General features: G+C 33.5%; 1 protein-coding gene across 1 annotated transcript; it reads left to right on the forward strand.

Annotated features, from left to right (window-relative positions):
• The first annotated feature begins 4,728 nt into the window (after positions 1-4,728).
• Positions 4,729-12,553, forward strand: LOC139885915 (methionine S-methyltransferase). The gene is made up of 11 exons (XM_071869696.1): positions 4,729-5,015; positions 5,804-5,997; positions 6,115-6,321; positions 6,775-6,870; positions 7,855-8,232; positions 8,618-8,854; positions 9,102-9,236; positions 9,334-9,654; positions 10,220-10,399; positions 10,564-11,526; positions 12,051-12,553. The coding sequence occupies exons 1-11, from the start codon at positions 4,769-4,771 to the stop codon at positions 12,345-12,347; spliced, it is 3,255 nt and encodes a 1,084-aa protein (XP_071725797.1). The 5' UTR covers positions 4,729-4,768; the 3' UTR covers positions 12,348-12,553.
• Positions 12,554-14,714: the final 2,161 nt, after the last annotated feature.

Below are 14,714 nucleotides of genomic sequence, written 5' to 3' on the forward strand. Positions count from 1 at the left end.
TATTACTTGATAATGAAATTAAAATCGACAATGACAGACACAACTTGTCATGGGGCAAACTTGAACGTTTAGTCTAAATATCACGCTTTGGCATAACTTTTTGATCCTGCGGGAGATCAAATTTACAAACTAAATCTTGTGGTCTAAAAACAACTATTCCTACTTTTGTTAAACCGATGAACTTCACTCAACCTTTTTGGTTGACACTTTAGCATGTTTTGTCTCAGGTGGTGTTTGATCAAGTATACTTATCTACTGCTTATGTGATCCTACTTGGACTTAGGATCAAGAACTATCACATTTATTACTCTTGCATTTGAAACAATTACTTTATTGTAATTTCCATTATTGTAACGACATTTCATTTTCCGATGCGTACTCAATAAAGCTTATTTTTTTATCATTTAGAATTGTTCTCGTATTATAATATGTTGGTATATTTTGATATTAGTGACGTTCCTTTCAGACCCTATTGGGAGGTCGTCACAATCTATATCCATATCTGTATCCAATATGAGTCCATTTAGATCAACTATATCTATTATAAATGAATCAGATATGATGAATATCCATGCATAGAACATTTATTACCATAACTACGAATAATACTAATTGTCGTGATGAGTCACTATTCATGGTGACATAACTGTAATAGTGTTATCTGTTTTATATCGCTCAATTAATCGACCCGTTTGTGACAACCCGGAAATTTCTGACCAAATTTAAACTTTAATCTTTATATATTCCCGACACGATAAGCAAAGTTTGTAAGTTGAATCTCAAGAATTTTAAACTGTGTTCATACATTCATTTAACCTCGACCAAATTCCAAAGATTCGCGAACCATTATAGGAACGGATATGATTATATATGTATATATGTATATATTATAACTTGAAAACGTTAGCAAGTATTAAACGTATAATAATTTACATGAACGTATTTGTTTCAATATGTTTATCGATGGAATTAGAAGATTATATCAAATGATTAATTTATCTGGTACGGTGTATGATTAAGAGTCTCTATTGAGAGGTCTACTTTTAATTTAGCAAATCTTTCCTTTTTAACGGTATTCAGAAAAATTGGTAAAGTGATTTATTAGAAAGAACAAAATTGTCAATTAACGGGAACTAGACAAGGGTTAGTGGAGATTTCCGTCGGATTTTCAATTTATGCTTTACAATAATTGTCTCGTGACTTTTAATAAGATAAAACCATCTGTCATGTTAAGATGATTTTTTTATACGTACATTTATCCATTTGATCTAATCCTTCAACCCATGAATAAACTGTAAGTTAATAACTTGAACCTGTTATGATTTATTTATTATTTTACTCTCTTAGGTAAAAACGTTTTTTCGACATAATAGAACTAGTTTATTAATATATATGTTTAAGTAACGTAGGTTGGAATATTAGTTGTTAGATATATGAATAACTTGCAACCAGTGGCGGATTCAGGAAAATTTTTCACTGGGGGCGAAATTTTTTCTAAAACGTATGAATTTTTTTTTGTGGCAAAATATAGAGTTTTTTGAGCAAAATTTGGAGGTTTTTGGGTAAAATACGAATGTTTTGGGGCAAAATATGGAGGTTTTGGGGCAAAATATGGAGGTTTTGGGGCAAAATATGAATTCACCGGGGGCAAAATCGAAAAACCGAAAAAATTTGCACTAAAATTTCGAAATCCACCGGGGGCGGGCGCCCCCTCCCTTATACACTGGATCCGCCTCTGCTTGCAACGTACATTAAAACGTGTTCATTAAATATATATGTTTTTTTAAATTAGTTTAGTACACGATAGTAACATTCGCTTAGTGATGCGATTGATATTTAAAAAGTTAATACACAAATGAATTGTATTTAATTAAGTTTTTAAATGAAAACGTTACGAGTTATAATATTTTTCTGAACGATTTTTAAAACGAACTTTGAAAAATAATTGGTTTTGAAAGACTAAATATTGTATCATTAGATAAATATTTCAAACATATATTATGTACAAATTTACAATTCTAAATAAAGATATATATATATATTTTAATTTAGTCATAAAACATCCCAATTTAAAATAATATATTTTGGTAAACAACGAGTCACTGATTTATAGAAGCAAATGACCATGACGCTCAAATTGTATAAGATACATTTTCATAAAGTAATTTGTTGATAAATAAGTCAAATTATTATTAAAGGTACACGTCGCATAACGTAAAAGGCTAATTTTCTAAACGTACGAAAGTGCGCTCGAAAAACCGAAAGTGGTACATGAGTCGAGTGACAACGCACGAGTCATTTGAACAAAAATTACATTTTTACTACGCACATAAATATAATATAATATATAATTAATTGTATGAATTAAATAATAATTTATATATTATAATAGTAAAGAGTGTCGGTGGGATTTTGCAATCAAAATGTGTTGTATGAGGGGGAGTAGGTGGTATCAATTGTTATAAATCGAGCGACTTCAATTTTGAGAGATTCATTCTCATCATGCACTCTGAAATCATTCTTATTATTTATATTATTATTATTAATATTAAGTTTATTAATCTTATTAGTATTATTATTAAGAAAAGTTATTAGCAGTATTAGTATTAGTATTAGTATACATAAAATACTACGACGAGGTTCTGCCCGCGTGATTTCAAAATGAGTTTTTCGAGTAGGATATAGCTAAGAAAATTATGGGTTATAGCTATGGAGGTGATGGGTATGGTTCATGGGTATGCTCGTGAGGTTAATCTAGTGTTTATCATCTCCGTTGCGTCTACGCACTTTTTCTGCAATATTGAATCTCAATATTGATACGTGAGTGCTCATAATTTAATTTTTACATACTAATAGTGTATCCCTGACTAGTGCTCGAGAATATAGGATTATGCATGCTTGTACTTTTGATATTGCCATTAGATAGGATATGTTGAATCCTGAATTAGTTACGTATGCGGTTGAGATAAGGTATAAGATATGCATGTCATTGGAAAGCTAGCGAAAAATTAAGAACTTTTCATTTAGATATCGAACGGTTTCGATGAACGGATTTGAAGTTATAGTCAATCGAATTTTTGTATTATTATTATTAAAAATGATTATTATTATCGTCGTTCTAGTTTTATCTTATTATTATTATTATAACAATATCATATATCGCTAGCTAGTTGTTTCTTGTCCCAACCTAAAGCTAAACATAATACATATATGATTTCGCTAATTGTTCTCATCCAACATTAAATTAACATTCTTTTTTTGACAAAATGATTATGCGTTTGTAAACAATTTAGCCGAATACACATATAATATTGTTAAGATCCCCGACCTTGTGAAGAGTTAACCATGACCATTTTCTCGGGAAAAAAAAAAGTAAGAAAAGAAAAAAAAAACACGTTAATAAATTAAAACCTTTTAATAACAATAGTTTTTCTAAAAATATAAAACGACGACATTTAAACTATATATAGATTTTGGAAATTATTTTGAGTCAAATTGACTTTTGTTGACCTATGCATATTAGTCTCGAGCATTAGGATTATGATACACTATGACTTGACCTAATTTGTTAGACAAACATTGACCAACACATAAATATATATAATTAATATAGGTTCGTGAATCCGAGGCCAACCCTGCACTTGTACAATGATGTTATATGTATTTTTACTACGAAATACATTATGGTGAGTTTCATTTGCCTTTTTACCCTTTATATTTTTGGGCTGAGAATACATGCGCAATTTTTATAAATGTTTTATGAAATAGACACAAGTAATCGAAACTACATTATATGGTTGAATGATCGAAGCCGAATATGCCCCTTTTGCTTGGTAACCTAAGAATTAGTAAAGCAGTCTACTAATTGACGCGAATCTAAAGATAGATCTATTGGGCCTAACAAACCCCATCCGTTGTAGCGGATGCTTTAGTACTTCGAGTTTTTATATCATGTCCGATGGATGTCCCGGAATGATGGGGATATTCTTATATGCATCTTGTTAATGTCGGTTACCAGGTGTTCAATCCATATGAATGATTTTTGTCTCTATGCATGAGACGTATATTTATGAGAACTGGAAATGAAATTCTTGTGGTCTATTAAAATGATGAAAATGATCGATTATGTTAAACTAATGAACTCACCAACCTTTTGGTTGACACTTTAAAGCATGTTTATTCTCAGGTATTAAAGAAATCTTCCGCTGTTCATTTGCTCATTTTAAAGATATTACTTGGAGTCTTTCATGACATATTTCGAAGGACGTTGCATTCGAATCATTGAGTTCATCAAAGATTATTATTAAGTCAATTTATAGTTGGATAGTGGATATTATGAAATGATATGCATGCCTGTCAATTTTCGATGTAAAGAAAGTTTGTCTTTTAAAAACGAATGCAATGTTTGTAAAATGTATCATATAGAGGTCAAATACCTCGCTATGTAATCAACTATTGTGAATCGTTTATAATGTATATGAACGGGTCCTTTCACCGTTAACCTTTTTATAGTGTTTAGTAACTGACGAAAATTACTCCGAAGCGAAGCGCGTACGTTTTATCCTCATTTGAAACAAAAAGGGGACGAGCAGCAACAAAAGAGGGGGTTAGTCACATCTTTTAAAACTAAAAGGTTCACAAGCATAAACTATTCCCGAATCGCTATCAAAAATCTTTAATATAAAATCCCGCGAACTGTGCCACAAAAGTCAGTCTCTCACTAGATCACACACACATTCAGTTCATCCGATTTTATTGGGGCGATAAAATGGCTGCGGTGAAAGGATTGTTTGGATCAATCGATGAGTTTTTGAAACAGTGTTCACAATCAGGTGATTCTGCTTACTCCGCATTAAGATCACTTTTGGAGCGGCTTGAGGATCCGGATACCCGAACCGAAGCTCGGATCTTCCTCGCACATGTTCAGAAGAAACTCGATGCCGATGGAAGCACGCAACATTCACTCGATACTTACCATTTCCAAATTCAAGACATATATCTTGAAAGAAATGAAGGTCCACTTTTTTTTTATCTCTATTTATTTATATTTATGTGCAAATTCACAGTCAGATGCTACACTGTAGGTTAAATTGACCTATAGAGATAGTATGTCTATCTATATTCATTATTCACATTCAGATGCTTCATGCCGTAGGTTAAATTTACCTATACATTTATTCGGATCTATATATTCACAGTGAGATGTTCTGCTGTAGGTTCAATTTTTCTATATATCTATATTCTATTTATATCTATATATGCTTAGTGAAATGTTCAACTCTAGATTCAAAATTTATTTGCATATGTTTATATATTTATTCATATATTAACAGTCAGTTGTTATAGTAAGTTCAATTTGTCTATACGTATAATTGTGATATATCTTTATATGTATATGTATATATTTACAGTTTCACTTTAGGTTCAGATTACCTCTACATATACATATACATATACATATCTGTATCTATATATGTATATACATACAGTGAGATAATAGTCACAGTCAGATGTTTCACTCTAGGTTCGGATTATCTATACATATCAGATTTGGATACTGATGTATTCACATTTTACCATGAGATACTTCATTCTAGGTTCAATTTAGTGGAAGAGCTAGAAAGTCTACAAATGATGAGTTAAAACTTATAATTTATTATCAATTAACTATGGGGAAATGACTTGTATGTTTATGATTAGGATTCTGTAGTATTTTTTCAAGTATTTATTTGTTACGTAGCATAAAGCAGTGCATTATGCAAAATCGGACTGAAATTTACTTTTCTGTTACATCTATGTACAGGATATCAAAAGAGAAAAAAGTTAACAATGATGGTGATACCTAGCATCTTTATGCCAGAGGACTGGTCCTTCACTTTCTATGAAGGGTTAAATCGACATCCCGACTCTATCTTCAAGGATAAGACAGTAGCCGAGCTTGGTTGTGGAAATGGATGGATATCCATAGCAATTGCTGAGAAGTGGTTGCCATTGAAGGTCAAGATTATTATCCCTATCTCTCAACTTTAAGCTTATTTATATGATAAAACATTTTTTTAATTGAACTATGTTATCTTTGCAGTTTCTAACCTTTTTCTAAATAATTATATGCAGGTTTATGGACTTGATATCAATCCAAGAGCAGTGAAGATTTCATGGATTAATTTGTATTTGAATGCGTTCGATGAGAATGGAGAGCCTGTTTATGACCATGAGAAGAAAACTTTGCTCGACAGGGTTGAGTTCTATGAATCTGATCTACTATCTTACTGCAGAGATAACCACATAGAGCTTGAACGAATTGTCGGATGCATACCTCAGGTATTCTCATTAATCATCCAGTAGGTATTGGACATTAGAGGTGTAAGTTTCAACCCATTTAGTTAGGTATAGGTTGCTTTGGATTTTGTTTAACCTCTAATGGATAAAACAAAAGAAAGTAGATTCTGAGTAAACTGGCCAAAAGTTGTCAAAAGTGTGTATAAACCTCCAACGTCCTTTTGTTTGTAGTCAAGTATAATTTCTATTTTAGAAAAAGTGTTTCGGTCAACCCAACAAAACCTGGCTGCTGCTACAACAGTCAAGATTACTAGTTTTTATCCAAACCCCTTTTGACCCTTTACCTATCCCACTCAAATTTTTAACCTTTAGTCTAGATTATCTTATGTTGTTATCTTTGTTACCTCTTGATGCATTGATCTAATGCTCCTCTTAGGTGAGGTGATGCTCACTTTTTACATATAGTATTAAATTTTATTTAATTTTGTGCTGTAGATTCTCAATCCAAATCCGGATGCAATGTCCAAACTTATCACAGAAAATGCAAGTGAAGAGTTTCTACATTCACTAAGTAACTACTGTGCACTTCAGGTAAGGGGGACACATTTTACCTACGTTTTCCATTTCTGCTTCTCAGTTGTTGTTCCAATGTTGGGGGTTGTTGTGGTATTCATTTTAGCTTAGCCATTACGCCATACTAGTTATGGGTTGTGAAAGTCAGGAACCCTATGTCTTAAGTTTAAATCATCAGTTGTGGTCAATTGTTAAATAGAAACATTTTGGCCAGGTTTTATAGGGATTAGATGCAATATTGTGAGTATCAATGTTGTCCATTTATAAGTAATCTTAAGGTCAAAATGCGTATGTGAATTTGCAAAAAAACAAACTCGGTTATCATAAACAACTATATCAATCCTGGCGTCGAGATTGACCGTAGTTGTTTGAAAACCTCAACATATATATGTAATTTGAAATAGAAGTATTCTATACCTAAAAGTGTATATTGAAGCATCCTATAACCGAAGGGTTGTTGGCCTAGCGGTATGAGAGGAGCCCTTCAACCAAAAGGTTTGGAATTCAAGTCTCCCTTGAGGTAGTGAGATGTAAATATTTGTGGTTGTCGGGTGTTAGATTGTAATTTTGCATCTCTAAAAAGTTAAGTATTAATTTTATGTTTTCAATTTGCTTCACATCAAATTCATTATTTTGGATATTAAATATCTGAATTAAGGATTCATAAGATAATTGGCATGGGATTGTTAACATGCTAGTTAGTTATGTAATGCTGATTCCTTCTCTTCCACTCTCATTCGCTTCTCTCGAAGAAAAAAGCTTTAAAAGCTGAGCCCTGACAAATAAGTATCTTATACAAATGGTATGTATTCATTTCAAACATAGATGTTGCAACTGAAGGTCCCCCATTAATTCATGTCATCTCATATGTTCATCCATATAAAGTTTGTTACTTATCATCACTAATCAGATCAGATTCAAAATGTGTTGGTATCTCAATGTTGCCTGATGAAAGGACATCTGTTGCAATTCATCAATTTAGTATTGCAATTGCATGTGCAGGGTTTTGTTGAGGACCAGTTTGGCCTAGGTCTTATTGCTAGGGCAGTTGAAGAAGGAATTGATGTCATTAAGCCTATGGGAATTATGATCTTCAATATGGGAGGTCGTCCTGGTCAAGGTGTTTGTAAACGCTTATTTGAACGCCGTGGGCTCCGTGTCAACAAGCTATGGCAGACCAAAATTCTTCAGGCATCTGACACTGACATTTCAGCGTTAGTCGAAATTGAGAAGAATAATCCGCACCGTTTTGAGTTCTTCATGGGACTTGTCGGAGACCAGCCAATTTGTGCTAGAACAGCATGGGCATTTGGAAAGGCTGGTGGTCGTATTTCTCATGCTCTATCTGTTTACAGTTGCCAGCTTCGACATCCTAATCAGGTCCATACTATAATATCGTAAAGTTTTTGGTTATAATTTGAGGTGGCAACTTTGAATCCTTATAAATGGGTCACCTTGGGTGATGTTTGATCTCAAACAGGTATAAGAACACAATTAGCTAATAAGGAAATAGGGCATACGGGTCAAACTAATCAAAAGCAAGTTGTGTTTTATAACTCAAAGTACTAAGACAATTAAATAAATTTTTTCAGGATTTTAATTTATAACCCATTTATTATTATCTATGAAAAAAGGAAGTGTGGACATAAAGTGTTTCAAGTTAACTTATTTCAACGTGTGTGAACATTGCCCATTTTGACGCCCCCACCTGCCCAAATTGCCACCTTATGATAATGGAATAATTACGGACAAACAAATGTGACAGGTTAAGAAAATCTTCGAGTTTCTCAAACACGGATTTCACGACATAAGCAATTCTCTAGATTTGTCTTTTGAAGAAGAGTCTGTTGCTGATGAGAAGATCCCTTTTCTAGCATATCTAGCTGGCGTTTTAAAAGAAAGCTTTAGCTTTGTATATGAGCCTCCAACTGGAAACAAAAGGTTTCGTGATCTCATTGCAGGCTTTATGAAGACATACCACCATGTACCGATCAGCGCTGATGTAAGAGAACTTCTCTTTGTAATGTTTATTTATACCATCTGTCACACGGCTATGTTGTAATTACCCTGCTACATAAATAAGGTCTATTTAGCACTGCTTAAGGCTTGTACTATTGCTGTTAAGAAATTATGTTCTGTGGTTTAATAACATATCATCCTTATCTGCGCAGTAGTTTATCTTACATTATTATATAACTAGCAAGTTCCATTTACACTGACTTGTTTTTTGTCCTTATCTATTCTGCAAGAATGTTGCTATTTTTCCTTCGAGGGCGACAGCCATTGAGAACGCTCTCCGGTTGTTCACACCACGTCTTGCCATTGTTGATGAACATCTAACCAGACATCTACCCAGGCAATGGTTAACATCACTAGAAATGAAGGTATGATATATTTATTGTTGGATGTATTGGGTTGTGGTTATTATTATTTTATTTTAATAAATCCTGATGCAGTTGTTACTTGTACGTTTTTTTATAGGAAAATAAGGACAATAAAACCTCAACAGATGGAATCACTGTTATTGAAGCACCGTGCCAGTCTGATCTGATGATAGAGCTGATAAAAAAGTTAAGGCCACAAGTGGTTGTCACAGGGATTGCTCAATTTGAGGCGGTTACGAGTTCTTCATTTGAACACCTTTTACGTGTTACAAGGGAAATCGGGTCTCGTCTTTTCATAGACATATCTGATCAGTTTGAGCTTTCCAGCCTCCCCAGTTCAATCGGGGTCTTGAAGTATCTTGCTAGAACTCCGTTGCCTCCCCATGTCGCCATAGTTTGCGGCTTGTTAAGAAATCAAGTATGTTCCTTCTAAAATCTGCAAAAAATTATTATCATAATACACATCCTTTGTAAATTTTCAATTCTTAACCATCTTTAAGATCTTCAATTTACATTCACTTACGTTTAGAGATGTCAATTTTGACCAATTTACTGACAAATTGTCAAATTTTGGTTGTGCTGCATCTCAAACGTGTAAACTAAGTAATTTAACTAAAAAGAGAACTGGCCAAATGAGTTAAACTGGTCGGAGATAGCCCAGAGCCTACTTTCAGTGCATGCTATCATTTTTACCTAATGATTTACATTATTCTAGTTAATATATTGTTTTTGCTATCGTAGTTAACACTTAACACATTAATTTTCTAAAATAACTTTTAAGGTAGACAATGTCTTTGCTTGTTAACCTCAAAGGGGGTAGTTTGGTGGTTGAGGCTTGGAAATTTCTAGTGGAGACCCAAGTTCAATCCCCATAGTCTACAACTTTGGGGCCTTGCTTTTAAAATAATGTCTTTACTTGTTAAACCAACCCTACTAAACAGTTTGGAAATATAGTAGATTAATATTGTTCTCATTTTTTGCAGGTTTACACTGATCTTGAAGTAGCTTTTGTGATATCAGAAGAACAAACCATCTTTGACGCATTGTCAAGAAGTGTGGAACTATTGCAAGGCAATACTGCCCTAATTAGCCAATATTATTATGGTTGTCTTTTCAATGAGCTTCTCTCCTTTCAGCTTCCTGGTAGACGTCCACCTACAGAGGTTTACTTTTTTACTTGAAGTTTTATACTTATCATGGTTTCTATTTTAGACTTCTACGGAAAACCACTATTATCTTTGGAGGCTTTTAAATAGTTTTAGATATTGTTTCTTGACGCTTTACACACACTCTCATCCTTTTAGATATCACTTGGTGTTTTTTTCAGAGGGAAGCTGAGGATGTTAAACCTAGCGAGATGATGATAGGATTTTCAAACTCTGCAGTCTCAGTTCTGAACAACGCAGAACTATCAGTTAGAGAAACCGATACATCCTCTTTGATTCACATGGACGTGGATCAAATATTTCTTCCTACACCATCACCTGTTAAAACTGCCATCTTTGAAAGTTTTGCAAGGCAGAACGTGACAGAATCAGAGTGTGACGTCACACCCAGCCTTAAGCAATTCATAAAAAACACCTACAACTTTTCAGTTGAGCACAGTTCTGAATTCATATATGCAGACTTCCCTCTAGCTCTTTTCAATAAACTTGTCCTCTGTTGCATTGAAGAAGGTGGAAGCCTTTGCATACCAAACGGTTCCAATGGGAATTATGTATCGGCTGCCAAATTCTTAAACGCAAACATCGTGTCCATCCCTACACAACCTGAATCAGGTTTCAAATTGACTGAAAAACAACTTGTTAATGTATTGGAGACAGTTAGTAAACCATGGGTCTACATATCTGGTCCAACTATAAACCCTACAGGCTTGCTTTATAGCAATGAAGAGATGAAAAGCTTGCTTACAGTGTGTGCTAAATACGGGGCACGGGTCATTATAGATACTTCGTTCTCGGGGGTTGAGTTTAACTCGAAGGGTTGGGACGGGTGGAATTTGGATGCAAGTTTAGCAGGACTAACTGGAAAACCGTCTTTTTGTGTGAGTTTGCTTGGAGGTTTGTTTTCCAAAATGCCGACCGGAGGGCTTGCTTATGGGTTTCTAGTTCTGAAGCAGGGTTTTTTGGCTGATGCATTTCATAGTTTCTCGGGGTTGAATAAACCTCATAGTACCATTAGGTATACTGCTAAGAAATTGCTCGATATTACAGACCAGAATGGGGATCTCACAGGTGCTGCTGATGGACAGGGGAAATTGCTCGCTACTAGATTGAATCGCTTGAAAGAGGTAAGCATATATTTAACAAATTCATCTAATATTTTATACTTTTAATTTCTATTGCAGTTATACTCAATTTCTTAAAACACTGGCACAGTGATCTAGCAACATGGTTATCTTTTGCCTATTCCTTGTATCAGGTGCTGTTAGGGATATCTTTGGGCGGGTCTGGTAGTATAAGTTGAGATGGGTCGTGTCAAGTTTGTTGACACTGAGCACATTTTGGTCTAAATATAATGTCTTTTGTAAAAAGTTAGTGTGTCAGATATAGATACAGGAGTTATATATGAGTAAAATTTGCTTTTGGAAATAAAATAATTTAGGTATACTGAATCTAAAATGTACTTGGGCGGGTTTCGACAAAAGAAGTTTGAACTAAGATAGGTACAAACATTATATGTTTTCCTCTCCCTTTTCAAGGATACAATGAAATTAGGGGATCCACAAACTGAAAATGTTGAAGTAAAATCGATCTGTACTGTGTTGATAAATATTATGCTGATGCATTCAAATTTTGCGTTTACTATACATAGACACTTGTGAGCTGTGGCTGGGAGGTTGTTGAAGCTCGTGGGGGTGTTTCGGTAGTTGCAAAGCCATCTGCTTATCTTGGCAAAAGCGTAAAGCTTAAGATGGATGGTTATACATGGGAAGCTAAACTGGATGACTCCAACATCCGAGAAGCAATGCTGAAAGCGACAGGTCTATGCATCAATGGACCGTCATGGACCGGGATACCAGGCTATTGTCGTTTCACATTAGCCCTAGAAGATGGTGATTTTGACCGTGCTTTGGATTGCATTGTCAAATTCAAGCAACTTGTCAAGTAACTCGAATTCATTTCAACGTTGACAGTTATCAATCTTACTATAAGTTTTTTTTGCGACTTAGGTGTCGTGAAATAAGCCATTCGTGTTCGTGTTATTGAACTGCATTTATAGTATTAGCTTCCCACACATTTGAAGTGTTGTATAAGCATGTATGAGACATTTTAGTTGGTACTCTATACAAGCAATGAAAGTGGGTTTCACCTCCATTTTGTATTTGAGCACGTTGTGCTGTATATACCACTTTGCTGCCATAGACCCCCTGTAACGAAGTTGCGTCGCTTGGGGTGGCACCGTGCACGAACATCACGTCCCTAGTGAGGCGTTCTCGGTGGAGAAAACGTGGGGCATGCAAGGGAGAAAAAGAGCATGGAAGTTAGTATTAATGAGAACATGACCAAAAAGTTAAGTTAAAAAGAAAATAAAAATTTACATAACTATGTTTAAAAAATGTAAACATGTATAAATTATTTATACCTTAAAAGTTAAAACTCATCACCAACTGCTGTTCAAAATAAATATAACAAAAAAGTTAAGTTAAAAAGAAAAGATAAATTTTACATAATTATGTTTAAAAAATTTAGACATGCATAAATTATTTATACCTTAAAACTAATCACGAACTAGTGTTAAAACCAGAGGCGTCTTTGAGCATAGGTAACATAGGCAGTCGCCTAGGGCCCAAAAATTTTAAAGGGGCAATTAAAAGGGCCCAAATTTTGAATATCTATGTACTTTTTTCAAAATATTCTGTTTAATTAAATAAAGAATTGTTAATTAAAGTGGTAATACTGTAACTTTAAAGAGTTAAATACATTGTAAGTAAATAAATAAATAAGTCTAAGTATTATATTTTTATATGTATTAAAAAATTAAACATGTATAATGGTTCACTTTTATTTTCGCCTAGGGCTTTCAAATTGTTGAGAGGGCCATGGTTAAAACAAAATGATAGTAATAAATTAATCACTAACTTTCAGCTCTCTAAATATAATTTCTTCTAACTCACTCAATATATTATCAAATTTGCATATACTTGTGAAATGTTCTAAGAGATATGATATTTCCAACACTTAAATTACTTCATCCACCATCATTTGATCATACTTTTCAAAAATATTTCTAAATAAATTTTAACAAGAAAATTGTATAGTACATCATTTAAGGGCGGTATTGAAAATTTAGATGAACCTATCAAAATGTGTGTTGGATATACCACTTCTCATATTCTAAACATAGCCATGAAAGCTATGGTTAAGAAAATATTCTATGCATAAATAATAAAAGTGTAGGTAGGTGATTATTAACAAGTTACTGGGATAGTTTTCAACTAGTTACAACTATTTAATGTATAGCCAAAAGCTTAAGAGTGTCGGTGTGTTTGGTGAAACTAGTTGGAGTTGGGGCTTATGACTGAAGCTGCTAGCTGGAGCTTAGGGGCGGAAGATAGAACACCCTAGGGGGGATGGCTGCCCCACCTGAGTTTTGACTCATAACTAGCAATTATACATGAAATTGGGCTTTTTATATCTTTAATTTTTATATTGTCCCTGCTACACAATCACATGAAGTCAAACGGCCCACTAACAAAAGTTTCATAGGAAAGTCTAAGCATAAAAATTCTAATTTTAATAACCCACTAAAAATATAATATAAATAAACAAGTTCAATAAAAAATCTCACTTGCCAATCTTCCATATGAAGCTTCCAATTCCTTCCCAAATATTTCAAACAAAATCCAATAGCAATCGGAGCGAGCAATAATTTATTACATGAGGTATTTTATTTTTCTGTTGTTCTATATGTCATTTGTGTGTAGTCTATAAGTGTATTTGTCCTATTTGTGTTAGTTTCTATTTTAAACTAATTCAAAGTATCATATATAAATATATAATTTATAAAATATTATTATTATTATTGCTCATTTATTTCGGTGTCCTTGATTGAATGAAGTTGAGTTGTTTACTTGTTTTTTAACATTTTGATAGAGAATATATGCTCGTAATTGAGAAGTTGTGTTACTTGTGTAGTATTAATATTGTATTAAATGTATTAGTATTAATATTGTATTAAATGTATTAAATAATAGGTTTGAAGAATTGAAGTATGAGGTAATTGTTATAATTCAGTAGGCTTATAACTACCTTTAGTGACGTGTTATAATTCAGTAGGCTTATAACTACCTTTAGTGACGCGTTATAATTCAGTAGGCTTATAACTACCTTTAGTGACGTGATTTTTGACTGTGGACTATTGATAATTATTAGAAGATATAAAGAGAGAGAGAGAGAGAGAGAGAGAGTATATATGAAATATATATATCATTCAAGCAAGTTACATGATTACATTTGATGGGGTATTTATAATACA

Source organism: Rutidosis leptorrhynchoides, chromosome 1, assembly GCF_046630445.1.
Source record: "Rutidosis leptorrhynchoides isolate AG116_Rl617_1_P2 chromosome 1, CSIRO_AGI_Rlap_v1, whole genome shotgun sequence".
NCBI lineage: Eukaryota > Viridiplantae > Streptophyta > Magnoliopsida > Asterales > Asteraceae > Rutidosis > Rutidosis leptorrhynchoides.